Source organism: Filicampus tigris, chromosome 1 (genome assembly GCF_054856515.1).
Source record: "Filicampus tigris isolate MCC_2025a chromosome 1, RoL_Ftig_1.0, whole genome shotgun sequence".
Taxonomy (NCBI): domain Eukaryota; kingdom Metazoa; phylum Chordata; class Actinopteri; order Syngnathiformes; family Syngnathidae; genus Filicampus; species Filicampus tigris.
In genome coordinates, this window is record NC_141217.1 from 26,892,158 (window position 1) to 26,920,140 (window position 27,983).

General features: G+C 42.2%; 3 protein-coding genes across 4 annotated transcripts in view; 2 read left to right on the plus strand and 1 right to left on the minus strand.

Annotated features, from left to right (window-relative positions):
* Positions 1-16,458, minus strand: part of LOC147153399 (gamma-aminobutyric acid receptor subunit beta-3-like) — a 67,793-nt gene extending 51,335 nt beyond the window's left edge. The window contains exons 1-2 of one of the 2 annotated variants that reach the window (XM_086029220.1): positions 16,329-16,458; positions 15,960-16,233 (exon numbers count right to left, since the gene is read on the minus strand). In XM_086029220.1, the coding sequence (XP_085885346.1) occupies positions 15,960-16,078 (119 nt within the window). In that variant the 5' untranslated portion in view covers positions 16,079-16,233; positions 16,329-16,458. Of the gene's footprint in view, positions 1-15,959 lie in introns of both variants that reach the window. The other variant, XM_086029227.1, reaches the window with a different exon arrangement.
* The window catches only part of LOC147153400 (gamma-aminobutyric acid receptor subunit alpha-5-like), a 28,460-nt gene extending 6,537 nt beyond the window's left edge, over positions 1-21,923 (plus strand). The window contains exons 6-10 of the mRNA XM_086029257.1: positions 2,234-2,316; positions 10,002-10,145; positions 19,725-19,877; positions 19,990-20,201; positions 21,155-21,923. Coding sequence (XP_085885383.1) covers positions 2,234-2,316; positions 10,002-10,145; positions 19,725-19,877; positions 19,990-20,201; positions 21,155-21,454 — 892 coding nt within the window. The 3' untranslated portion in view covers positions 21,455-21,923. The remainder of the gene's footprint in view (positions 1-2,233; positions 2,317-10,001; positions 10,146-19,724; positions 19,878-19,989; positions 20,202-21,154) is intronic.
* A 2,106-nt stretch (positions 21,924-24,029) lies between these two features.
* The window catches only part of LOC147153401 (gamma-aminobutyric acid receptor subunit gamma-3-like), a 64,708-nt gene continuing 60,754 nt past the window's right edge, over positions 24,030-27,983 (plus strand). Inside the window, exons 1-2 of the mRNA XM_086029274.1 lie at positions 24,030-24,473; positions 24,713-24,867. Coding sequence (XP_085885400.1) covers positions 24,418-24,473; positions 24,713-24,867 — 211 coding nt within the window. The 5' untranslated portion in view covers positions 24,030-24,417. The remainder of the gene's footprint in view (positions 24,474-24,712; positions 24,868-27,983) is intronic.

A 27,983-nucleotide genomic window follows, 5' to 3' on the forward strand; every position in this document is an offset into this window, starting at 1 on the left:
GTCCAAAATGCAGCAGCTCGGGTTTTAACTGGGTCATCGAGATATGACCAACCATATTACCCCACTATCAGCCTCCCTTGATTGGCTTCCTGTTCTCACTAGAGCAGTTTTTAAAGTGCTGCTTTTAACCTACACAATTTTAAATGGTTTAACACCAGTGTACTTAAGTGAAGTTGTTGACATTTTTATGTTCCCACATGGTATCTGCAAGAGTTAGTAAACTGTTTGGGGCATGCACAAGCTTTTTCCAATCCTGCTACAATGCTATGCAATTCTCTCCCCCAGACATCAGGCAGCCAACTCAGTTGAGATTTTTAAAGTCACACTATAGAGCCACCTTTTATTATTACATTTATCTGATAGCTGGTGTTCTGTTTTAGTGGTGTGTCATTTTATTGGTAGTGTTCCTGTTTTTATTTTTCTTAACTGTTTACTTTTTCATTCTAATGAAATGTTTTATTGTGTTGTAGTTTTTTACTTGTATGTTGTATTATTATTATTATTATTATTATTATTATTATTATTATTATTATTATTATTATTATTATTATATCCAAAATCTTTTAGCCAGTACTGCTATCGGAAAATCAAGATCACATGAATAAGATAAAAGACGTAAAACATTCATGAATTTGTACTCCATACAGCCCTTTAGTTGTTTTAAACTGACACAGTAATGCAATTGGTTAATCTTGCACTGGAGTGGAATGCAATTGCCTCATATCAAGTTTTTTCATTTTTCACATGGAAAGAAACATGTCCCAAGTGGATTTCAGCAAATCATGGTCACACAGTTATCAAATCCGTGTAAAGCTCCTGGGAAAAATAAGATTCCTTTCAATTAGCTTAAGGTATTGCTTTGTGCTCCACTGAATAAATAAAGTTCACGACCTTCAATCATCGTATCACTGAAATCCTGTGCCTTATCACACAGGATTAACCCAGGGGATTTTGATTCAGTAGGTTTGTATTAATTTATTTTACTGTATACTGTACAGCTCCTTTTTCTGAATAACTTACTAACTTATAAACATTCTTTATAGCCTCTGTTTATACTGCCAATAAAAAGAACCATGAAAAATCACCACACAGTAGGTGTTTCTTTGCTTGTGTGAAGCACATTGAGTTGCCTTTTGTATGACATGTGCTATAGAAATAAAGCTGCCTTGCCTTATGCTGGACAAGTACAACACATACAACAATCTGTAGTGTGAAAATGTGGATCAGGCTAAATGTGGATCTCCAGACATAATCCAGCTCAAACATAAATTAAAAAAAATCAAAAAGAAAAATTACTCTGAAAGTCCAGGAAAGCGGAGGCGCTTAGTTAATGCACCTGGTTAAACACCAAGGTTTGGAATTAGATAGTTGCAGCATATTTTATTGTTGAATTTAAGATTACGTTTTTCTTTTCTTTTTTATGATTGTGGTTCGCTCATAGTCACACAAGAAAGTGGAAAAATTTAGTGGAAGTGAAAAATTTAAAAAGAAGATATGGGATATGTGTCATTGAACTGCGACAATAGGTCATCAAACTGTGACCGGTACACCCTTTTTTGTCATTTGTCAGCTGTCAAGTCCTAGTCGTAGTGTTTGTTTAGTATCTTTTGATCATTATCATTGTTGTTCTGACGTTATCCCAGTGCTTTGTTTGCCTTGTTTTCTTTAAATTAAAAACGTTGATTGCACTTAATTTTGGCCTGCTGCATTTGGGTCCCCAACAACGCACCTTGTGACAGTATATAATGTAAATGTACAAATAGTAGGTTGTATATATTTACATATAAATGTGGTTATTTGTGAAGAAAGTGTTTTGACATATTGGTACATCACACACACACACATATATATATATATATATATATATATATATATATATATATATATATATATATATATATATATATATATATATATATATATATATATATATATATACATATATATATATATATATTCATTATCATTATTATCATTATATTGTACTACTGTTGTATTTAATTATACTGAATAAAAAGAGAATCACACTATGTACGAGGTGAAGCTGTAAAAGAGAAAGTGCCCACCAGGTGGCGGGGCTGTCAACTCAAGCACAACATGTAAAGGCAGAAAACTGAACAACCATTAAGATAAGATAAAGCATGCTTTTACAGTTGAAGTATCCCCCCGACGCTATTGTTTATTTACCTCTTGTAAAAAGAGTCAACTCCTTGTTGTTTCCATTTCACCTCAGACTGACAATATCAGCAGAATGTCCCATGCAACTGGAGGATTTCCCCATGGACGCCCACGCCTGTCCTCTGAAGTTTGGCAGCTGTGAGTAAATTGTATTTGGTTCACTCTTAAAACCCTAGTTTGAAACCCTAACCCTAGTTTGAAAGCCGAGTTTGAAACCCTAACCCTAGTTTGAAAGCCTAGTTTGAAACCCTAACCCAAGTTTCAAACCCTACTTTGAACCCCTAACCCTAGTTTAAAACCCTAGTTTGAAACCCTAACCATAGTTTGAAACACTAACCCTAGTTTCAAACCCTACTTCTAAACCACCCTAACCCCAACCCTAGTTTCAAACCCTAACCCTAGTTTCAAACCCTACTTCTAAACCCTAACCCTAGTTTAAAACCCTAGTTTGTAACCCTATACCCCAGTTTGAAACCCTACTTCTAAATCCTAATCCTACTTTATTAGAGGTAAAGTCAAAGAGTATGCGTGTGTCTGTGTCCACATCCATTAATAATTATCTAAAGTTAGCCACGGGTAGAATTCAAACGTCAATGTCAAACTTGATTTATTGACGTGCATTTAAAGCTTTGTTTGTTCCTATTGGCAATGAAACAGTAAATACTGTCACAACGGGTATACATGTTTTGCAAGTCTTTTATTTAGTCGAATTGGACGGTGCGTACTGTACTGAAAAATCACATAAAACATTAAAAGTTTTGAATTATGAATGGGAGTATGGTTCGGAGTGATGAGCCAGAACAGAGCAAATTGTGTCAGTAATGCAACGTTTACAATTAGTTAGTGAGTTTGTCCATTTTGAACTTCAACTGTAGTAATCTAATTAAGACAACTGCTTATATTTTGCTCAAATTGAGCAAAAACGGAGTACAGAATTTTAGTTCCACAATCTATGGCTGGGACAAAATGTAAAAGTTTCTTAAAGGCTGTTTTGAAGTGAGGCAACGCATAAAAATAAAACAAGTGAGAATTATGGTATGGGTGTCTTATAGTTGAATTCAACAATTATGTAAGCTGATCAGCCATTTGAGCTTTGGGGGAGAAGTAGTACACAATTAGTGTTGGCAGGCCAGTCAGGATTACTGCATGTTAACCAACTAAATTAGGCCAACCATCATCAGTAGGGCTTGCCCATAATAATTTGGCCTGTGTTCTTGTCCTACTGAGGAGGGCGTGTATAACACTGCAGTGACCCTTGGAGGGTTTATAAAAACAGATCTGGCGGAATGCCACACCTTCCGAGCTTCTTGGGCTAAAAGGATGAAGCTCTTATCTCCAGATTTCGGTGGGACACAGTCCAGCCACTATCACTGTATATGCGAAGCACATTTGACTGCAATCCAATTACAGTGTAAGGGGCCATTGGGATTCCTAGGGCAAACTTGTACCTAATCGCCTTAGTGGAATGCCCCGCAGGTGAGAGGTGTGTGCATTATAGCAATAATCTGCTGTGTTATGTGTATTTTACTCGCACCTTCTGCACAAAACATCCTCTCTCATGCTATTTATTATGTTTCCTGACATATATATATATATATATATATATATATATATATCATCAGCTTTGCTTTTTATTACTTGGGTTGGAAATGAGCAGGATGCCCCTTTTCAATCGATTTTCATTGGTCAGATATGACTGAATTTGAACAGACCGTTTTCTCATTAGTGTTCAAAAATGTTCAAGATGTAAATTAGCTCTGCTTTAATTAGCCCTCTGCTGTACTTAATTTCACATGGAAAGCAGTTTTTCTCTGATTGGTTAGGTCACAAAATGTCGGCGTCTTGTGGCCACCATGTATCGTTGTTGCGTTGACCCTGCTGGAATCCAGCAGGCCATTGGCGAAATTGTGGTTGTCCACGGCAGAGCTTCCTCCGTGGAAGAAAACTTTTCCATCTCCATTGTGATGGCCGGCGACCTCATGGCCGCCCAGCGAGCTCTCTGGGGAACTGAGCATTGCGTATAAAGCCATGTTCCCCGGCTCATCCTTATTGTACAATGGACTCTTTTTAACTTTTTAACTACCGATAGACCTCCTTGGTGATGCCGCATGACCTCGTGGCCATTCAGCGGGCACTCGCTTTGAATACAAATCTGCTCGTTTCTGTACACTTTTGCCTTTCAAAAGCTATTGCATGAAAATAACAAGCCGCACAGATGTCAACCTTAAACCATGCCACCGACTCATTTCAACCTATTTTATGCACAAAAAAGTGGGAAACAGATTTGGATTTTGATTGCATAGGTCCTTTAACATCACCAGATTTAACTTTTGTTCACACTCGTCGCAATGCACTTGACTCCACAGTGTGCAAGGAGATCATTGTTCAAGTAAACAGTGACAGCACTAAGCCGTGATTTCTCTCTATCCTCCATTTCCTGCTGTAATGAAAAACGGCTCAAATCGATCGAAGAGAAATCTGCCCCTCCACGCCTCCTCTAAGTGTTGTGACTTGATAATTCAACACTTGACTCCCAAGATACAGAGCATTGTGTTACCATGTTTGGGCATTCCGCCAGACCGGTCCGTCACTGACAAATACCAGTTTTGTTGACAATTGACGAATGATGCAATGCCTTTAAAAAATGGCGGACTGACAAATGACGGAAATAAGCTTTCAGTGGAATTGTCATGGACAGTGTCAGTCAGTGGTGGACGCCCGTTTATCTGAAGTTTTTTGGGGCACCGACAGACAGACCAATGGACTTCTGACGGATTTAAATAACGGACTGACTGAAGGATTGACGGACTGATGATTACAATTCAGTTCGTCAAGAAAAATGACGGACTGACTAATGACGGACAGGTACCCTAGCCGCTGACGGATGACGAATGACGGACCGGAAAAATTTGGTAAAATGTCAACCTCTGTGTGTTACAGGTACGTGGTTTTAGCTTACAGCCCCAGCAGTTAGCCTCATAGCCAACTAGCAAATTGTTTCAATCTCATTTAATGTTATGGTCATGTGAAATTCTTGAGTCTAGTGCAGGGTCTGTATACAACCTGCACCGCCATTAATTTTGCTGTTAGCATGAGATTCAAAAGGGATTTAACAATTACTGGATGTTAATTGTATGTGCAAGAGTTTCCTTTATCTGGTGACATTAAAAGTCACAACATAGGAACTTATTTGCAAAAATGAAACAAACAAATTATAGCAAGCAAAGAGCTGCTCTAAATTTGGCCCAGGTAAATTCCGTTAATCCCTTATTCTCTCTTGAACAACCTACATCCTAATTTACCTGCTAGCTTTCCAACAGTCACTTCATGCATGGATGATTCACGACAATTCATACAGTGTCTCGTTCAGCATGCACCTTATTTAGCTGAATGCACATCTGAGGAGGTAGTCCGACTTTAGATTCATGCAAAGAGACAGTTTTAGCTAATCAAAGGTTTGCATGGTCGATTGTGTTCTGGAGGAAAAGCTGTGTTAAGATATTGGTTATCTGGAAAACTATTTCATGAGACTGAACTGAGTAGATGACATTTAATGATACCACAGACAGACAAAGGTTTAGTAAGTGAGAAGTCTGGCAACCTTTTTGGCACACAGTGCTCGGCGTTTAGTGTGAATTGCGGGAAAGTTGGCACATGGTTGACATCGTGCCTGCCAAAGTCATTAGCTCTTCTTGGGAGTAATGCAAATCAGTGAAAGTCCCTTATTCCAATCTCACTGTCGTCCAAGTAAAGCCACAACCACACAAGTTTCCAGCAGGCAGGTGAGCACCAACAACATCAATCTATTTATTACATTTATTCGACCAAAACACCTTCCTCAAACAGATGCCAAGTCTGTTCATTTATTCAGCTGCCGTGTGCACCAGCTGTCTTTTACTAGTATGGTGTTTATTTTCAGAGCTGTGCATTGTACTAAAATTTCCCGGTCCGTTTATCGCCTTTCGTCTACAGCTGGCGTACCCTTCTGCTGTTCGTCTCCTGGATTTTTTTTTCCGGCTGGACTAAATAGTTATCGCCTACAGGCCGGTCTGCCTATCATTTTAAATGGGATTTCATTACCGTTTCAACTTCGACCAACATCCACCAGCACCCCCCTCCATCTGACTTTGGCTTGATCCATCATGAGTCACCTCAGTTAAAATACAAGCCACCTATTTATTATTTATTCATATAGGATTGGGACTGACAGTGGCCGGGTGTGGGGACATTGGCCGGTTGTCAAACCCACGCCATCTGCACCATTACCTACAGTACATTACCAGTGCACAGCTTAAAATAAGCATTTCTCCTTGCAGTTTGTGAGTTAGCATTTTGCACCACGTCAGAATACATTGAAAAGCAAAACTGAGATTCAACCGCGGCGACAGTCCCAAAAATCTTCGATTGGCTGGACGCGCGTCACATCAACTACTGCGGGTAGTCAGAAGTCGAAGCAAGCTCAATGTTATTAACACTGAATCAACTAGCTAGCAACAAAATAGTATTAGTAAAAGCTAGACAACAACTTTTCTGAAATCATTAGTAAGAACATAAACAGTGCATGCACTCTATTTGCTGTGGTCGACAAATCCCCCTCCGGGTACTCCGGTTTCCTCCCACATTCCAAAAACATGGTAAGTTGATTGGACTCTCTAAATTGCCCCTAGGTATGATTGTGAGGGTGAATGTTTGTCTCTGTGTGCCCTGCGATTGGCTGGCAGCCAATTCAGGGTGTCCCCCGCCTATTGCCCGAAGACAGCTGGGATAGGCTCCAGCACGCCCTGCGACCCTTGTGAGCATAAGCGGTATCGATAATGGATGGATGGACAAATCCCCCAAATTAAAGAGCGTCAGAACTCCTTTCAACAAATAAATGTAATGAATTTGCCTGCTTCTTTAGTGAAAAAAGTATAATCCATTAGGTTAAACATCATCACAAACTAGCAAAATTCCAAAAATGATGCCGTACTTAAAACCTCCCAGGAATTATTTGATTACCATGACACAATTTGATATGGTAGATAAAAAAAACTATAACAGATTTGGTTCAGCAGTTGAAACCATCAATTAGCTGTCTTGACCCATTAGCGTCTGATTTTTTCGAAACTTTTGCGAAATCTGTTCTAACTGAATTACAGAGAATAATCAACTTCTCATTTCATTTAGGCAAGTTTCCTAAACCCCTGAAAGTAGCTGCTGTTAAGCCCCTTCTAAAAATGAGAACGCTGGATGACTACCTGTTAGTAAATTATAGACCCATCTCAAACCTTTCCTTATAAAAGATTGTCAAGAAAGTATTTTTTAATCAACTCAACAAATTCTTGAACTCACACGGACTTTTTGATAAATTCCAATCAGGATTCTGACCTCATCACAGTACAGAAACAGCTCTTATCAAAGTACTAAATCACATAAGATTGAACACTGATGCAGGGAAGGTGTCGATGCTAATCTATTGGATCTCAGTGCAGCATTTGATACAATTGATCATAACATACTGTTGAATGGTTTGAAAACTTGGTTGGGATTAAATGGAACAGTCTTAAAATGATTTAGGTCTTACTTAGAGGAAAGGAGTTACTTTGTGACCATTGGAAGTTTTGAATCAGATCGGATGGCCATGACATGTGGGATTCCTCAAGGGTCAGTCATTGGGCACCTTCTGTTCAGTCTGTATATTACCTTTGGGTCAAATGCTTCAGAACACCAATGTGGGCTATCACAGTTATACAGATGACACTATACATATATGTATATATATATCAATGTCCCCAAATGACACCAGTTCAATCAGCGTATTGTGCTCGAGAAAATTAACAACTGGATTAACCAAAACATCCTTCAGATAAACCAAAACAAAACAGAGGTAATTGTTTTCGGCAATAAGGAAAAGAGGATTGCTTTCAGAAAACACCTGGAGTCACTGTCTTTAGAAACCAAAGACCAAGTCCGAAATCTTGGGGTGCTGATAGACTCAGACCTGACTTATAGCAATCATATCAAATCAATCACTAAAACAGTCCTTTTACCAGCTGAAAAACATCTCCATACTGAAGAGTTGTATGCTCCAAGCAGACCAGGAGAAACTTATCCATGCTTTCATCCCCCGTCCCCCTTCTTAAAAAGGAGGGGCCACCAACCCTGAGTCTGAGGCACTGTCCCCAATGTCCATGCGATGATGCAGAGGCGTGTCAACCACTACAGCCCCACAAAATCCAGACCCTTTATGAACTTCGGGCGGGTCTCATCCACTCCGGGGTCCTGCCATGAGCTTTTTAACCACATCGGTGAACTCAACCCCAGAAATTGGAAAGCCCACCTCAGAGACCCTAGACCAGGGGTAGGTAACTCCGGTTTTCCGAGAGCCATATCCTGCCTGTTTTAAGAATAAGAATAAGAATAAGAATGCCTTTATTGATCCCACAGTGGGGAAATTTTCATTGTTACAGTAGCAAAGATATAGGTCACACAGGGGCGGCGGCATAATGTGGCCATTAATGTATAACATTGACGGCAAACATTTAGAATCAAACCTATGTAGATATACGCAGTAACATGTGTATATACACATGTGTATACACACCAACCTACATCTATACACATGGATCTCTCCCTACTACAACACACCTGATTCAAATGATCAGCTCATCAGTATGCTTGGTAAAAGTCTGAAACGATCCTGAGCATTTGAGTCAGGTGTGTTGTAGGAGGGAGGGATCCCAAACAGGTAGGATATGGCTCTCGAGGAACCAAAGTTCCCTACCCCTGCCCTAGAATCTGCTTCCTCATGGGAAGGTCCGTAATCGGCTGATTTAATCGCCCGTTGGATTAATCCGTCAGGCCCTAGCATTGATGGTGCACTGCTCAGTGCTTACCCCTCATGAGACGTGAGCTAGGCGGCGGTCAAAGTCAGGGACCTTGGCAGTCCAATCCCCGACTACAGAAGCTGGATCTGAGTCTTAATTTTATTTTCAATGAAAAGAAACTTCCTTTTTAAATGTCCCTGTTAAAAGTGTCTTTCCAATTAAGTGATTTTTTGTTGTTGTTGTCATTTTTATGCGAAGCAGAGTTGTTGGATCTGCTGAATGCTACTATTAAAGTAACTCGTAAATTAACTTATTTTTAAAATAAAGTAATCAGTGATGTAACAGTTACTTTCGAAAACAAGTAATCAGTAAAATAACTAAATTACTTTTTTCAAGGTAACTGTGGCAACTCTGTTCACCAGTCCACTAACATAAACTGACATGTAACTCCAACAATCATGTGATGGTCACTCCAGCAGCTAACTCTCAAGGCAGTCAAGTTTAATTTTCAAGATCCCATGCCAAACTTTGCGCTATGTAGTGAAATAACAGCAAATTAAACTTGTCTGAGCGATCAAATTCCAGATGAGCAACACACAATTTTTGTCTGTGATTAATTAATAATGCTCACCCCTGGACTAAATGCAGATGTTAAATGCAGTGATGTTCAACCATGTTGTATTTCAGTGAAGGTGCAAATGACAGATAAACATTTGTTTCTGAAAGATGAAATCACAGGGAATGCTTTTTCATCACAAGAGTGATGCTACACGTGATGGTTAATATGACTTGGTCTGGCTTCGGATGACAAGCTGTCACCTCCTACTTTGAACAAGAAAACGCTGAAAAAAAACGTATGGACACAAACAAGGTTATGTTATAATGTAGTACTGCATGACAGTACATTGTGTGTTTTACAAATGTTGCTCCTCGTCTTTGTCAATAGTTGTATCAAGACAGCTGACGTATTTACAATATGAAAATACATGCAGTGATGCTCTGTGTTTTTTGTGTCAGATGCCTATCCGGTGTCTGAGGTGGTTTACACATGGACTCAGGATGCTGCCAAATCCGTAGTGGTGGCAGACGATGGGTCCAGACTAAACCAGTACCTTCTGATTGGACTAACCGCCGGAACAGAGGACATACACACAAGCAGAGGTTGGTGTGTACAATGAATGCAATAAGCAGTTTATGTAATCACTAGCAGTACTGCCGACCACTTAAGATAAGGGATGATCTTTTGGTGGTCAAAAGTCAAGGCTACAAGAAATACAGCGGAACCTCAGACTTCGAAGAGAATTAGTTCTTGTGAAGTCTTCAAAGTCCAATTTGTTCAACATTTGTTTCCATAGGAAATAATTTAAATTTGTTTAATCCGTTCCCAAGCTCCAAATACAGTAAATTCCTATTTTAATTCCTATTCATATAAAAACATGTACGCCCTTTCTTTAAACAATAAGAAATGCATATTAATCAGAAACATAATTATAAAATTGAAATAAATTTAAATCTGTATCCTTTCCATTTTTGGCTGTGGTGTGGTGGCTTCAGTGGATGGGTGTGAAGGAAGGATTACTCCTTACAAGGGGAATCATCCGCCATGATTTTGACTGGGTGATTCTCCTTCTGGGCTTTTTTTCCCCTTTTCTGTCTCTTTACTTCAACCGGATCCGTCTCTGAAGTAGCTCTCCTTCCCTCAATGCCTTTATAACATCTTTGTTCTTTAGAATAGTCGAAATTGTCGACTTAGCCATACAATTACTGGTTAGCAAGATCCGTAACACAACACTCCATTTTCCTACTTGTCAAGTCTAGCGAAAGTGAACCTGAGAAAAATAAGTAGGGATCCCAAAAATGTAGACACAAACAAAATTTGGAATGAACAAAAAATGTATTATTACAGAAAACTCAGATATTGACAAAGTACATCAAAAGACGCTGGCATGAAGCAGCCAGGATAATCGAAACACAAAACGCTAACAAAAGGATGCACCAACCAAGAGTATGTAATGTTTAATTAATACGGAAAATAATAAACCCTATAATGATCAAACATAAAGCGACGCGGAAAGTATACTTACACGTGTGAACGAGACGATGGCAAGTAGGCAAAAGCAATGAACTATGAGTTAAGATTATCTAGAAGGTGGATCAATGATCATGAGCAAAGGAGAATAATCCCACAACAGCATGCTGTTGTCAATGCCCTTTTTAAATCTCCTGATTAGGATGACCAACAGGTGCAACACTGGAGGTAACGCCCCCCAGTCAATCGGGTGCTCGGGGGAAACAAAAGCACAACAGAGAGCCCAACCATGACAATACTTGACGATTATCACCTTCCTTAACTCCACTGTGGTTCGCATCACTTTTCTTATTTCTTTCCTACTGGTAGCACTGCTGTTTTTTAGGGCCCATGGCTAAGAAAATTGTACTGGAAAGCACTCACAAATGTGATGAGAATGTTCATGCTAGGACTTCCTGAATCGAAATGGGCAGTGGTTCATCTTGGTTAATGTCCCGTGTGCATTTGGTATCGCTTGACTTAACTCGGATAGCCGTTCAACGTTCGTTCGGCTTTGCTCGGGTCAAACTCTGAGGCATTTTTTACTCAAAATTTTTTGGTCGAAGTCCAATTTTGTACAAGTGGCGAGTTGTTCGAATTTGGAGGTTCAGCTGTCATTTGGCCACAAGAAAAGAAGTTTACTGACAGAATTCCATTCATCCAACTTAAATCCTGACGTTATAACATTTAATTCACAAAATCCATTTCTCCAAAATTGTAACCAGCTAAACCCAGGAAAATCATAGTTCTATTTACAAAACTTTCTTATATAAATATAAGTGCATTTGACTAATCCATTTGTCATGTCTCTACCAGAAGCTATTTGTGTGCATGTCCACCAAACAAAATCCTCTCTCCACAGCGTGTAATGGGGTCAAAAAGCGATGATGGAGAAGCCTTTCTCAGTAAACAAACTTTATTCTTTACCTGCTTAAAGACATAACTGCACACCGCGTGCCATTGGTAACACCCGATAAAGTGATGTAACTAATTCTAGATTAAAAGAAAGAGAAATGAGCGTGTGAGGCCGATAGTAAATGTGGGAGACATTATCGGGGGATCAGCGTCAATGAGCGATGTGAGAGTAGCCTATCCCTCACACAACCAGCTGTCTACGGGCCCTGGGAAGCCTTGTAAAACAACACTTATCCCTGGCGTGAGGCCGCTTGCGCGCACACACACACCACAGAACCAGAGCGAAGCCTCGGGTTAATCCTCAGGCAACACAAGGCCACCCCCACGGCCACCATCCAGCCAACCCCATCAGCTTTTGCATAAGATGATGACATCACAGATCAGTGAGGGATTGGTTTGGTTTGTCCTGTGTGTGTGCAGTAGTCTACAGATTTCTCTTAATGGCCATCCTGACTAGGACATCTACAAAGTGAGGGAAGACATCTTGGAGGCAACCTGGTAATGTCTGAGTTAGTTTGGGCATGTGTGAGATTTAATTATCTGATAACTGGAATAGTGATTCAGCTTGCTTAGGAACATAAACCTGTATGGATGTCAGAATGGGATTGGACAGCCAGCTGTGACACGTGGAGGGTTGGTGCGGGGGTGGGTTGTGGGTTATTGAAAGGCATCTGCTTAATACTCTTATGTAAAAGGGAACTGTAATACAAGTCCAACCAGTTTGTAGTGGAATCATTGTTAAAAGTGTGCATTTCACCTGCTTTTTTTTTTTTTTTTTAATGCACCAAGCCCGATATTGCCCACTCACGCAGTGCATTACTTTTACATGTAGATGTGTACAATATTATTCAAGTTATGAATGCCCCCCCTCATGTGTGCACATTAATTCTAAGGCTGTGACCTGCAGACAATCGGTTCACCTTGGCACTCTCCAAAAACAATGAAAGCAGTCAGCAACACATTATAAATCATTGTTGTTCTTAAGGTGTATACAATGTCAGTTCCTGCTCTGTTTTCAGTTATGGGAATTCCGTCTCTTTGACTCGGCTCGCTAAAAAGAGCTGGCTCTTTTGGCTCCCAAAAAGCTATTCCATTTTTTGCTACTTAATTTATTACCAAAAATAATGTAAAATTATGCATAAAAAGCAAAAAACATTCATCCATCCATTATCTATACCGCCTATTTTCAAAAAGGTCGCAGGTGTGCCGGAGCTCGTCCCGGCTGTCATCGGGCAGTAGGCGGGGTACACCCCGAACTGGTTGCCAGCCAATCGCAGGGAACACAGGGACAAACAAACATCCGCACTCACAATCACACTTATGGGCAATTTAAAGTGATCAATTAACCTACCATGCATGTTTTTGGAATGTGGAAGGAAACAGGAGTACCCAGAGAAAACCCACGCAAGCACGGGGTGGACATGCAAACTCCACACAGGGATGCCAGGGCCGGAATCGTACCCACAATCTCTGAACTGTGAGGCGGACGTGCTAACCAGTTGACCACAGTGCCGCAGCAAAAAGCATGCATTGTTTTTTTATTGTTAATTATAAAATGATGCCTTTATAAAAAATATTGAATATAAAATCAAACTTACTGTAACTATTTATGATTGAACTTTTATTACTTTAAGCTTTTAACTTTTTTCTACAAAACACGGTGGTCGACTCACAGTTCAGAGGTCGTGGGTTCGATCCCGGCTCCGGCCTCCCTGTGTGGAGTTTGCATGTTCTCCCCGTGCCTGTGTGGGTTTTCTCCGGGTACTCCGGTTTCCTCCCACATTCCAAAAACATGCATGGTAAGTTGATTGGACTCTCTAAATTGCCCCTAAGTGTGATTGTGAGTGCGGATGTTTGTTTGTCTCTGTGTGCCCTGCGATTGGCTGGCAACCAATTCAGGGTGTCCCCCGCCTACTGCCCGAAGACAGCTGGGACAGGCTCCAGCACGCCCGCGACCCTTGTGAGGACAAGTGGTATAGATAATGGATGGATGGATGGACAACTTTAAAGTCAAACAAAACAACCAACACAATAAAATTATAAATTAAAGTATGTAAAACGAAATGAAAAAAAAAAAAAAACAGCATTCAGAACTCGTCTGTTGTTAAGATTGGCATTAAGGAACATCAAGTGCCTCGGCTTTGAGGAGCTGATCCAGCTTTTTTTTGTCTATTTGGAAATTATCTGCGCTGTATTGTTGAATGTTCTCTGAATGTTGTTACAATGCACAGTTCTCCAGCACTAGCACCAGCAGTTGTTTTACACACACTGGCAACTTCATTAGTATCATGTTCAAATGGTTGTCTCTGTTCCTCCCATTGCATTCCTGAAAAAGGCATTGCTTGGTTGGCACTATATGTTCCTCTAAAACCAGTATGTACCTTTCAGCGTTAATGGTGCCTTCTAGAGACAACTCTGCTACTAGTTGGCTGGCTTTAAAACGTTGTGTTTTAGACGTTAAGTTGTTAACAATGCAAATGGTCCTTTTCCTCTTTCCGTCCATGATTTCCTAAAACAATTTGAAATGTGGACTCGTCAGACCAAAGCACACTGCTTTCCATGGGAGTTTTAACTTGCATTTGTAGCTTTAGCAATGAACTGTGTTAGCTGACAATGTTTTTCTGAAGTCTTCATGAGCCCACATGGCAATATTCTTTTATACAACGATGCAGGTTTTTTTTAATGCCGTGTAGATAAGGGATTGAAACTCACATGTATTTAAAGTGGAAATCAACCCCAAAATGTTCTTTACAATAGTATGTTTCATTGGAATTGGGGTTTGTATGATGCTATCAATGAATCCAAAACTATTGGCCACTTGCAGAAAACATTTGCTTTACCTTACAAGCCTAGTAGTTTCATGGCTCCTAACTTTTTCTTTGGGCTTAGAGTAAGTTGTTAAACACAGTCTAAGCCACAGTTTTTTATATACAGTATACAAGTATATCCTAAACCTTGGTGCTGCCTGCTTTATAGGTTTGCTTGTGCTTTTTGTGTCTGTCTGTCTGACAATCAAACAAAAAACTGGGTCTGTTTCACCAAATCGCAAGATTCTTTAGGAACACTTAAAGGGGACGTCAACCCAAACATTTTTTTTCAAGATGTTCTATGCAAGTCCACTAGTCAAAACAAGGCATTCTGATAAATATTGCGTTTGTGGAATAAGACTTAATTCACCCGTTTTTAGCCATCCCTGGGGGTAGCCATGTTGTTAGTTCTGTCGACTGAAAATGATATCACAACTGCTCAGGGCTCAGGTTATGACCAATCACGGCTCAGCTTCAGAAAACAGGTCAGCCGTGATTGGTCGTTACCTGAGCCCTGAGCAGTTGTGATGTCATTTTCAGTCGACCGAAGTAAGAAAATGGCTTCCCCCTAAAAAGGGGCGGATTTTGCTGCTTAACTCATATTCCACAAACGCAATAATAATCAGAATGCCGTGTTTCAACTACTGGGCCTGCTGGGAACAAATTCTTTAAAAAAAAAATTATTTGGGGTGATTTTCCCTTTTAAAATAAGATTTATGAAGCTATAATGTTTTTTTTAATCCTGTAATATTACACAGTAGAATCACAGAAATTCCTCAAATAAGTGTTAAAAGTATTGAAGAGTATTGTGGAAAAAAAGAAATGCCACTTGAAAAATAAAACGTATTCCTTCTTCATGAAGTATTGTGATCGAGGCCTGCATTTTGCTAACGTGCGGATATGGGAACCATGCACAGTAAGATAAGTTGCTAAAAATAACAGGATGGATGTCTTTTATTAGCTCTGTTCATCCACAATACTATTTGAGTGTCTGAGGCGGAGATTAGCGCACACCTTTCTTGAGGACATCACTGCTTGTGTCTCAGATGTTCCTTAAAATAACCCTTAACCCCATCTCTAAAAATAGATTAAAAGTGGCAAGCCCCATTTCTGTCAAATGTCTGCGCTATTGTCCCAAGCGCCACCTGTCTTATTGTGTGTCAAAGGCAAGAAGCTCCTACTCACCAGTTGACCAACATTGCAGCATTGTTCCCTGATATAAAAGGAAGTTCTCCTTGGACGTGACATACGAAGCAGTGGTTAAAAAGTGGTAATATCCACCAAAAGAACATGTTCCTCTTCATTCGTCTATTCCCAGTCCTGCTGGGATCCTCGCATCAAACGTGACTCTCGGGCGTCCCAGGTCGGCGGCGCCTGGTGTCCGGTCTCCTCCAGCAAATTAAGTTGACGGGCCTGCTGTCCGGCAGGCGGCTTGAAGTCATTAGGGTGTCAGAATGTGCTAGTGGTGGGGTCAAAAGAACAGTAGTTTCAGGGATCTTGGGATCGAATCATGGCAGGCTGCGGCGAGGGCAAGTGAAGCTCAGTGGGGCCCACCTGCAAAACTGCTATCAGCTGATCCAACGGTGATACAACAGATCCTGGGATGCAACAGATATCCCTCCTTTGTTATCCAGCAAAATCCACCAAATTAAAAAAGAAAAACTCAAACTCATGAAAAACAAGTGCTGTCCCCCATCCCTCCCGCCTAACCCCCTTCCATCCCACCCACGATTAGTTGAGGCGACTGATGCGTTCTATGTGCTGAGGTGTGCGCTGCCGTCACCACTCAGGGATCATGCCTCATACAGATTGGCATGGCTGAGTGGGCGGGGCATGGAGCTCTGTGAGGATCCCAGGACAGGCAGGCTCACCCTTGCATGGCTGTTGCCACCCTCCCCCTTCACTGCCACTCTTAGTCTTACTGACAGCAGGATGCAGATTGTAACCAGGGATTAGGGTGGTTCAAAAATCCGATTTTGCCCGGAGAAAGCCTTGCGTATTAATGTGTGTGCGTGCGTGTGTGCTTGAGAGAGGGAGAGAGCGTGTTTGAGAGCTGTTTTGTGTTTGGTTGGTCTTGTGTGAGAGTAGTGTAGTCAGTGGATCTTAACATAGTTTACTAGTGCCTGCAATCGGAAACTCCGCTTGGCACGTAGTTGTTTTAAGCCTCAAATGCAATCTTCACTTGTTTAAATGAAAATTGCAAATCCATAGACATCCACTGAATCCTGCCTTCTCTGTTTTTAGGTAGATGTCCCTTGCATTGTACTTTATAGAATGTCATCACTTTCTCAAAATAATTCACAGTGCTTCATTTGATTCTTCACGCTAAGAATTGATCTGTTTCTGTAATTTTCTCTTAAACCTGACCTCATTTTGACTAGTCCAGCACGTGTGATTATTGGTGGCGACAAGCAATCCTTTCTTCTCTGCGATCTGGATAAATGAGATGACATTCCATGCTTGTGGTCACAACTCTCCAACATTCCCGCATGCATTTTCTGTCAAAGAAAAACGCTCTTTGATTTGAAAGGATATGTCCAACACAGTATGTTTGTTGCATGTTTATTGAGTTCCAGGCAATGTTGCCTCTATTTTTCCATTTGTCCGAGCATTCACGCAAACTCCCTGAGCATTCCTTGAAGCACCGTGGGACATGCGCACACCACATGGTGACCAAACCACTGTCACACCTGTCCAAAACCTGAGATCGTAACAAGTTACATGATGTAGCTATGTTATTAAAAAAAAAAAAAAACCTGTATGTCAAAATACAGTATGTATTTTGTAAATACTGTATGTCAAAATGGAGCATATCATTGAATAGAGATTTGTGACAAGAGTACAATTAGCCCTAGTTTGTAAGAATCAGAAAAGGATTACCGGTATGTATTTCTAACTGGACTTCAAATTTAAAGACTGCACAGGCTCAATGTGTGGCTGGGAGACTAGTGTATTGCATGTTTAAAACCCACTTTAGATCAAAGTATGTAAATTGTGAGCAAGGTGCCTGGCTTGTTTGGTCTGTGTTGATTTGTTTTTTTTGGGGGTTTTGTGTTCTCAGTGTTTCTGTGTCTGTTTCGTCAGTGATTATTGTGTGCATTCCACTCCCTGGTGTTAGCCAATCAGCTCCCCCTCGTGTGTCTTGTCCAGGTGTTTCTCATTGTCTCGTCAGTATGCTTGTATTTAAGTTCCTGCTTTGTTCAGTCCTTGTCGTGTCATGTCCTATGCCTACACCGTCCCTGTCTGTCTTTGCCTTAGTGGAGTGAAGTATTTTTGTCTCGTTCACATCAAGCTAAATTTCCCCGCTCATGCTGAGCCCTGCTTCCCTGCTCACGCCGATCTTCACTACCCCGGTCAAGTCCTGCCACACAACCCCATTCAAGTCCTGCCACGCTACCCCGGTCAAGTCCTGCCCCACTACTCTGGTCTCTGTCACAGCACAAAAAACTCACCTGAATCCTCCTACTCTGTCACGCTGATGCTCTTTGGTCCTCTACGCCAGTGTTTTTTGGAACTCTGTGCTGCGGCACACTGGTGTGACATTGTCTGGTGTGCTGTGGGAAATTATCTAATTTGTGTGCCTGTGCGGTCTAGCGCCTGGCAGCGTAATCATGTCTTTACTACATTGTAGTACTCTTCCATACCAGTAGGTAGCAGCAGCAGCAGGTAGCAGGTAGCAGGCCCATGTTTCACACTAAGTATCAACATGAAACATTATAAAATACTTTTTACTTTGTGTTTATTTAATTCCTAGTCAAAATGTTGTAATATAACGTCATTCTTCAATGTTAAAAAATGCTTATACAAACAATATAACACTTATATTGTTAAGCTTTTTTTTTCTCACAATTTCAGCTAGTGGTGTGCCACAGGATTTTTTCAATGAAATAAATGTGCCTTGACTCAAAAAAGTTTGAAAAACACTGCTCTACGGCACTTCCCGTGACCCGAGCGTGACAGAATGACCCAACCACAAAGGTACCCAGGAGGCCCATGTCCCCAGTTGCTGCCCTCCGTGCCCGTGCCGGATTCTCATCGGCAGCAGTCCCCGTCCGAGCCGGTTTCTCGTCGGCCGCAGTCCCTGTCCGAGCCGCATTCTCGTCGGCCGCAGTCCCAGTCCGAGCCGTATTCTCGTCGGCTGCAGTCCCCGTCCGAGCCGGATCTCTGTCCGCTGCAGTCCTTCGACGACTCCTCGACAGATGAATCGGCCCTCCAAAGACTCCTCGACCACTACCGCCGCTCCCCTTACATTCCCCTCAGCAGCTGAATCCGCCAACCAAAGACTCCTCTACCGCTACCACCACCCTCTGACTACTTCTCTGCAGCTGCCCTCTGACCACGCTATGGCGGCGCCAGCGCAGTGGCCGTTCCTCCGTTCCCCTTTCGGCAGCGCCACCGCAGCGGCCATCCTCCGTTCTTTACGGCGGCTCCTCGGCCATTGATGCGGTCTTCCGGTGGTTCCTCGACAACTTCAGCCACCCTCCAACACCTTCTCTGCAGCTACCCTCCATTCCCGTCCTGGCGGCGCCACTGCAACGGCCGCCCTCCATTCCCAGTCCGGCGGCTCACGCCCTGCGACCGCTTTATGGTCCTGTTCCGGCGGCGTGAGCGCTGCTGCTGCAATTGGCGCCAGTCTGTCCTCCAGGGTGACCACTGTCGACCTCTGATTGGCAGGCTGCCTCCCTTCTGCCCACCCTGTCTTTTCGGATTTTTGTTGTTGTTGTTGTTGTTGTTTATGTTTTTGGGATGTCTGGGAGCCATCCCTTGTGGAGGGGTACAGTGTTTGGTCTGTGTTAATTTGGGTTTTTGTTGGTTTTGTTTTCTCAGTGTTTCTGTCTGTTTCGTCAGTGATTATTGTGTGCATTCAACTCCATAGTGTTAGCCACGGTATGTTTGGAGGCTCCGATTTTTATGTTATCTCATGTTTTTATTTTGTTTATTTCCCCACAGGTCAGTATACAGTGATGATGGCTCACTTCTACCTGAAAAGGAAGATTGGATATTTTGTCATCCAGACGTATATGCCATGTTTCATGACTGTAATCCTGTCCCAGGTGTCATTTTGGCTAAATAGAGAATCTGTTCCTGCACGGACAGTTTTTGGTGAGTGAAAGCTGCTCACACCAGAGAGACGAATAACGACTGAGACTTTTGAAAACCTCCACTCTAGGCACCTTGCAACGTCACAATTTAAGCAGGACACTTTTGTTTGCAGGGGTGACCACAGTGCTGACAATGACAACCCTCAGCATCAGCGCCAGAAATTCCCTGCCAAAAGTGGCCTACGCTACAGCAATGGACTGGTTTATTGCCGTCTGTTACGCGTTTGTCTTCTCGGCCCTCATCGAATTTGCCACAGTGAACTACTTCACCAAGAGGAGTTGGGCATGGGATGGCAAGAAAGCTCTGGAAGCACAGCACCCAAAGGTACAGCTCTTGGCACAATCAGTGTCTTCATTTTGATGGTGGCCCAATGCTGGCCATTCATTCAGAACCACAAGGTCTGCCAATCATCATTTTTAAGCACCATTATTTCTGTACCGGCGGCACGGTGGTCGACTGGTTAGCACGTCCGCCTCACAGTTCAGAGGTTGTGGGTTCGAACCCGGCTCAGGCCTCCCTGTGTGGAGTTTGCATGTTCTCCCCGTGCCGGCGTGGGTTTTCTCCAGGTTCTCCGGTTTCCTCCCACATTCCAAAAAACATGCATGGTAAGTTGATTGGACTCTCTAAATTGCCCCTAGGTGTGATTTCGAGTGCGGATGTTTGTCTCTGTGTGCCCTGCGATTGGCTGGCACCCAATTCAGGGTGTCCCCCGCCTACTGCCCAAAGACAGCTGGGATAGGCTCCAGCACGCCCCGCGACCCTTGTGAGGATAAGCGGTATCGATAATGGATGGATGGATCAATCTGAGTACTATCCTGATGTGCTTTAAAGGGAAAGTCAACCCCAAAATGTTCTTTCAAGAATAAGTTCTATGTAGACCCACTAGTCTGCGATTGGCTGCCAACCAATTCGGCTGGGATAGGCTCCAGCACGCCCCGCGACCCTGTGAGGATAAGTGGTATAGATAATGGATGGGTGGATATTTCTGTACCTTCCACACCAGCAATTGCACAGATTATCTTATTTGCGTTAGCCTTTTGGAAGTTAGTACTGACTTTCCAAATTGCATGAAGGCTGCTAACTTTTCAATTTAGCAAAAATATATACACGCAAACCTGTTTATCATGCATGTGTGCATCTGCACTAAAATAGTGGATGTTGTATTTGTAACTCAACACCCCTGCTTGCTTGTCCACTGGGACAATTACAGAATGTTGCTGTGGAGAAACTAGCATCTTTAGTGCATCATAAAGCTTTTGTTATCTGTCACGCTGCAGAAACGAGACCCCATGGTGCTGTCGAAAAAGTCCAACAACGTTTGCTCAGCATCCGTCAACTACACGCCGAACCTCACCAAGGATATCTCCGTCTCCACCATCTCTAATACAACATCTGTGCAGCTGCGAGCCTCTGATGTCAAGATGGTGGACCCCAAGAAAACCTACAACAGTGTCAGCAAGATCGATAAAATGGCCCGGATAGTGTTTCCTGTTCTTTTTGGAACCTTCAACCTTGTCTACTGGGCCACATATCTCAACAGGGAACCGGTGATAAAGGGAGTTGTTGCCTCGCCCTAGTCTTATTTCTGAACATTCAAACACATTTTTTGACTTAAGTCCATCCTAAAGGGAAAAATAAATGCTTGAAATGAAATTTCAAGTACCCTTGATGGCTGTGGGACTCCTGTCCTGTTTTTGATGGCCTAAAGTGCTGCTTGATGGCACTGTGAACTGTTCGGTGCTGTTCTTCTTGCTCATCCATCCTGCTGCGGTTCGCATGACGTGCTCCTTAGAAGACAACAAAGAACACAACGTATATGCCAATCATATCTTAAAAGCACAGGAGCACACCGTTGCTCTTACTTGACAAAGATTTCTACGTAATATTCATTTGAGGTATTTGCAACTGAGCATCATATTGTTGATGCCTTGGATTTAATTGTATACAGCATACCGCTGGGAAACTTCTGTACTACATTGCATTTTTACTCAAATCACTTGGACCTTATTTGTTGATAAGCCAAGGCCTTCACACATATGTTATTCTACACCAGGGGTCACCAACTCCGATCCTCGAGGGCACCTGTCCTGCAGGTTTTTTCAATCTCTCCCTGCTGTAACACAGCAGATTCAAATGATCAGCTCATCAGCAAGCTCTTGAGAAGCCTGATAACGATCCTGATCATTTTAACAGGTGTGTTACAGCTGGGAGAGATTGAAAACCTGCAGGACAGGTGCCCTCGAGGACCGGAGTTGGTGACCCCTGTTCCACACCATTCACCTTCCTTTTTATTCTCTTTTATTCCTCGCACTTTTTTGGCGTGCTTTTATTTCCACCGTTTTCACCAGATTCTCGCCATTCCAATTTTAATGGATTCCAAAAATTCACGGCTTTAGCCCACATTCACTAGGTGACTCGACAGTTGTGGATGATGTGTTTTGTACAAATTTCCCATGTGTGTGCTAAATTAAATTTGAGCTTGGATAGCTAAAGTAGCGAGTGAAAGTCAATTCACAGATGAGTGATCCAGACTTGGTTGACCAGCAATGCTTATGCCCTTTAAAAGAGCAAAATGTCACACGGAGATAGTCAACTAGGTGGAAGCTACATCAGTTACAGTACAGTATGTTACTGTAAGTACAATAAACTAGCATAGTAAAACAAAGACAGTGTTTTTTTTTAATTACAGATTAAAAAAATACAAGTGTTTTTCCCTTTTCCTTGTCAAAATGGGTGGAAATGAAATACATAAAAATGAATAAAAGATGTAAACAAGATGTAGATTGATAGGAACAATAAATCGAATCAATAGTAATATCCAGATGAAGCTGAGCAAAAATTAACTTGTAATCTACTTTCAAAACCAAACAATGAGCAAAGTTACTTTATATATCAAGTAATAAAGTATCAAAATTACTTTTTCAAAGTAAATGTGGCAACACTGTGGATTAGTATCATATATGAATAGGGTAAGCATTAGTTTTGGTCAGTTCATACAAGAAAGTGTACAGGTAGGTATGAATTGGACACTTTAGTGTTCACACAGCTGCATGTCCTTGCAAAGCTGGCTATTGGCAGTGGAGGACAATTGTACAGTGCTGCCATAGCAACCGTGACCATCACATGAGCTCATCTTGAACCAAAACAGCATTCAAATTTTGAAGCAAATCAATTGTTGTTGCCTAATTTGTGTTTTGTTTTTGTTCATGTACGGTGGTGTTGATTTAAATTCATTAAAAATAATAAAATGTTGGAAACATGAATTATAGCACAGTTTTGTTGTGTTGAGTATAAAACTTGTGTGTTGCATCACCACCTTTTTCATTAACTTTTTTTTTAAATCAGTATTTGCGATCTTATAAATTACATCATTTATGAGATGCTCCAATATTATTTTATTATTGTCGTCTGCACAATATCTACTGCTCCAGAAAAATTATCTTCATCAGTCTAGTTGTTGAACAACAAAGCACCGATAGTCAGTATATAACTTTTTCTGCTCATTTTGGAAGGGAAGAAGCATGTTGTTGCGTTTTTGAACTGCAAGTGGCATTAAAGTGGAGCTTCTTTAATACGTTTGACGCGCGAGTGTCCTCGCTGTTTTATTGTTTTTCTACTAAAGGAGAGGTTACTTTCGTGGCTTCTTATTTGCAATGAAGTGTCATTTGAGTTATGTTGAGGGCTATTTTTTCAAATGGCATGTTTGTCCTCTAGAGGGCAGTAAAGCCTCTAAACTGGCTGCAACAATGTCTACTAGCTGCAGGCTTGTGGACAGTGTTATGTACATGCAGTAGTTTGGGCTGTGTGGCATAGACAACGGCACTGATATGGCTTCAAAAGATAGTCATTTATCACTCACCATCCAAGAGGCTCGCGAGGCTTGCGCTGTGTGTACAAAATTAATTCACACGCTTGCAGCATAATGGGCTCTTATAACGGTCCACTTAATATAACATGCCACTTTGGGTAATTAGCTAATTACGTTTGGGAAGAAAAAAAAACATTCCTGACATAAAATGCATCACATACACAACACGTCCGTTACCTTTCTTTTCGTACTGATAGAATGTAATTGAAATCACAAATTAGGCGCGTGCGTGAGCGCGTGCGTCGTGCGCGTTAGCGTGTATGGCGTATGAGTCACGCAAGATGCTCGTCTCCTTACAGACGGGGGAGGAGGGCGCAGCTGGAGCAAGTATATCTGAATCCAACGACCCCCCTCGCCACCCCGCTTGACGGATCGTCGATCGATGTCTGAGGAGGAGAGCCCCCCCCCCGTCAACCCCCCCCCCCCTCCCCACACACACGCGCGCACACACCGCGCCCCCTTCGCAAGAGAGGACCGCGAGCCCAGCTGTGGTCGGGCGCTCACGACCAGCGGGGGAAAGTGCGTGGGCGGATGAGGAAGTTGAGCGCTCAAATTGATGGCCACACACCCATCGGAGTGACTACTTTTTTTCCTATGAGTGGCGCACCGGCGGGGATCTCCATTTAGCAGGAGACAAACAAATAAAACTGGACTTGTTCTCCTGTGGTGAAAATGACAATCAAGTTGGGGGTGATCCTTTTGTTACTTCTGTTGATCCACGGTGCTCGGTGAGTCGGATTCTTATAGCATTTTGTCACCAGCGCAACGCTTCTCTGCACCTTGAAAAAAGTTGATTCATGCAAATTGGAATGAATGAATGCATTCTCTCCTCCAAACCAAAAACACCGACAGAAGCTGCGCACAAACGACAAGCGTGTCATTTACAAGGTGCTGAGTTTAAGGGACATAAGCAGCGTGCAGCATACACTTGCCCATTGTGTTTACAATCTTTCGTGTTGTGTTCCAGTCCAAATCTGATGCCACACGGTGACGACGATGAAGATCTCCACGATGCCACTGTCAATCAAATGCTGGTGCCCAGGTCGCACCAGGAGGATGCCACGTTGATTTTGAACAATCTACTCAAGGAATATGACAGGACACTTCGGCCGGACATTGGGGGTAAGACACCAAGCATTACAAGTTGCAATGTGTGGTTTATGATGCATACTACTTATCAGGGTTCTGCGTTCTTTCTCCTTGACGGGTAGATGCAAGCCTACCATGTGTGCAGGTAACACTGCTATCAATTAAGTGCTAATGTAAAAAAGCTTAACGTCACTTAAAGTGGAAGTCAACCCAACATGTTTTTTTCAAGAATATGTTCCCAGCAGGCCCACTAGTTGAAACACTGCATTCTGATTAATTTTGAGTTTGTGGAATATGAATTAAGCAGCAAAATGCACTCGTTTTTAGCCATTTCAGGGGGCGGCCATTTTGTCTTCTGTCGACTGAAAATGACATCACAACTGCTCACAACGACCAATCACGGCTGACCTGTTTTCTGAATCTGAGCCGTGCGTGTGACGTGTACTTTAAATTCTCAACGCCGATTGGCTGTCACCAACGCTGTCACAGACGAGGGATGGACTGGGATGACAGGAAGGCTGAATATGCAGACAGGAACGTCGTGAAGGTTAGGCGATGCCCAGCTCGGCTAATTCCTCACCAAAACACCCCAAAGTGGTGTTTTCCTCCATGCACCTACCTCTGTGCATTTCTGTTTATTCCTCCTCCCTAAAATGCACATGAAGACCATAGGGCTATTTTGTTCCAATTTTGCCCCTTCCCAATTCCGACTTATGAAGTCAAACGCCAGACGATCTTATGTCTTACTGCCGAATGAGGACGTGTCGGTAAATAAAAAAATAAAAAAAAGTAATATCCAGCCCGATGTTCATCCATACATTTTCTGAACCGCTTGTCCGCTCTCACTCGGCTCGCGGGAGTGCTGGAGGCAAACTATCCCAGCCATCTTCGGGTGGTAGGTAAGAGCCCCCAAGGTGACATGGATTGAAGGGGGGAAAAAAACAACAACTAAACTTTCTGACTTTCTGGGTCATCTTTCGGCTAACCAGAGCAACAAAAATGGAGCGTTCTCTTTTCATATGGGTAAATTCCACGCGAGGGACACTTCTTGACCTCAATAATTCTTCAAATTCCTCCTCCATGACTCCTTCTGTCTCCAACGATTTGCCATTTGTCAAAAAAGCCGCACATTAGAAGATACAGTAGCCAAACTGACCAAGAAGTACAAAAAGTGCTCACTTAAAACAAATGCATTCAATTGCAAAAAAAAAAACAACAAAAAAACGGTGCTACTGCGCATCAATTGCAAGAGAACGTAAATCGGCGAATGAATGAAAACATTGCAAGGGGATTCAAAGTTGGTTTCTCTTCCATGTCCCCAAGAGGCTCTGTAGGTAGGCTACCCGATCTTGTTTCTTGTTGTTTTTTAGTTTTTTTTTTTAATAAACGTGAGTTCCCCAGACAGCAAGAAAATATTTTCCAAAGCAAGTATTTTCTTGCCAACACTGCCACTGTCATCAGCAACCATCGGCGCATACCCGGAAGTGCCTGGTCGTCTTCGTGTCTGTGAAGTTCCGTGTGGTCATGCGAGAGCGCTCACTCGGAGGACTGGATTCTTGACTGGTGAAAGAAAATCTTTGTATGTGGGGCTCTGTGTCTGAGCACCCCACACACAATTCGACCAAAACCGTTAAATGCCTGATTTTTTTTATCTTTACGTGTGGGGTCTGACGGATAGATAATTTTTTTAAGATTCGAAAAATCCTTATGTATGGATTGTGTTGTGTTGGCTTGAGCAACAGCTCTGCCAATCCAAAAAAAATCAACTGTGTCCTCACTCTTCTACGTCACAAGACGAAACACCCGCCCACTTTCTCAGAGCAGCCACCAGCAAAACACAAAGTTGGGGTGAAGTGGTTCCTTTCACACAATGAGTGCCATTCACTTGAATGAGAGTTCTCCAGCCACCAGAGTGCAGCATCGCCGCTTCCCCGCTTGCCGGACGGTTGTGGCTCCCGTCTCGGGGATGGCGGCTTAGGGCAGGCTCACCATGTGAAATGTTACGACAGAACCCAACACACTGTGAGTGTCGCCATCAGGTGCGCTTCCATCCCACCACGCGCCTGTTATAACTAGCCTGCCTCGCGATAACAACTGTTCATTACTGTTCATCGATGGGCAGCGACTCTGCACGCAGCAACCGGCTTTAGGACGACGTCATGAAAGGGGTGCCACAGCCACATGGGGAGAGGCGGGGTTTTAGTCAACCAGGCGTCTTACTCGTTTACACTTGTTTATGTTGCTTTGGTGTCACGCTACTGTATTTACGTAACTGACAAAACTCACTAATCTACACAACGTACTGTAGAAACACAAGCAAGATAAGGGTTGCACAATGTTTGATAGAAATGTGAATTTTCCTCAAGTTGGAGGAATTGTTGTTACAGTCCCTTCCTGCACCTACATTACATCTAGACTTGTGCATTGTGGCAACCATCTGGAGTCAAAATTTCCTTTGATTGCACCCACATGAAAAACCCCATGGAGGAGAATGTTCCTCTTTCCAGAGGTGGTAAAGATGGTCGCTAATCATAGAACTCCTTCCCCGGTGTTTCTCAGGCGTGAAGGTATGATTGTGAGAGGTGACAACACTGAAGTCGGTCTCTCGGGTTAAGTGTGGGGGCGCCATGTTGCATGTGAGAAAGATGCTTAAAATGGCACACATTTGTGCTGGTTCTCTGTCATATAACTGATACTTTTTTTGCATGGTTTGCCCACTTTAATGTTTAAGATAATCAAACAAATGTAAACATCAGATAAAGATAACACAAGTAAACATAAAATGCAGTTTTTAAATGGTGAATTTATTTATTAATGGGGGACTATCAACAGCTACCCTGTGTAAAAAAGTACTTGCCCGTCGTCTTAAATCAAAAATTAACTGTAGCTCATCTCCCAAAAATTGTCATTTGCCAATTTTCACTGACTACACACAAGTCTGATTAACTCCAGGCCTGTTCAATGAAAAAATCACTTAAATAGAAGCTCTCTGAAAAAAAATGAAGTCTGCCAAAAGATCTTGAAAAGCTGCAACAAAATGCCACGATCCAAAGAAATTCAAGTACGGATTATACAATACAATACAATACAATACTTTTTTATAACACAGCTACAGCTGTAACAACTCGCTTTACATGAACAAAATAGCA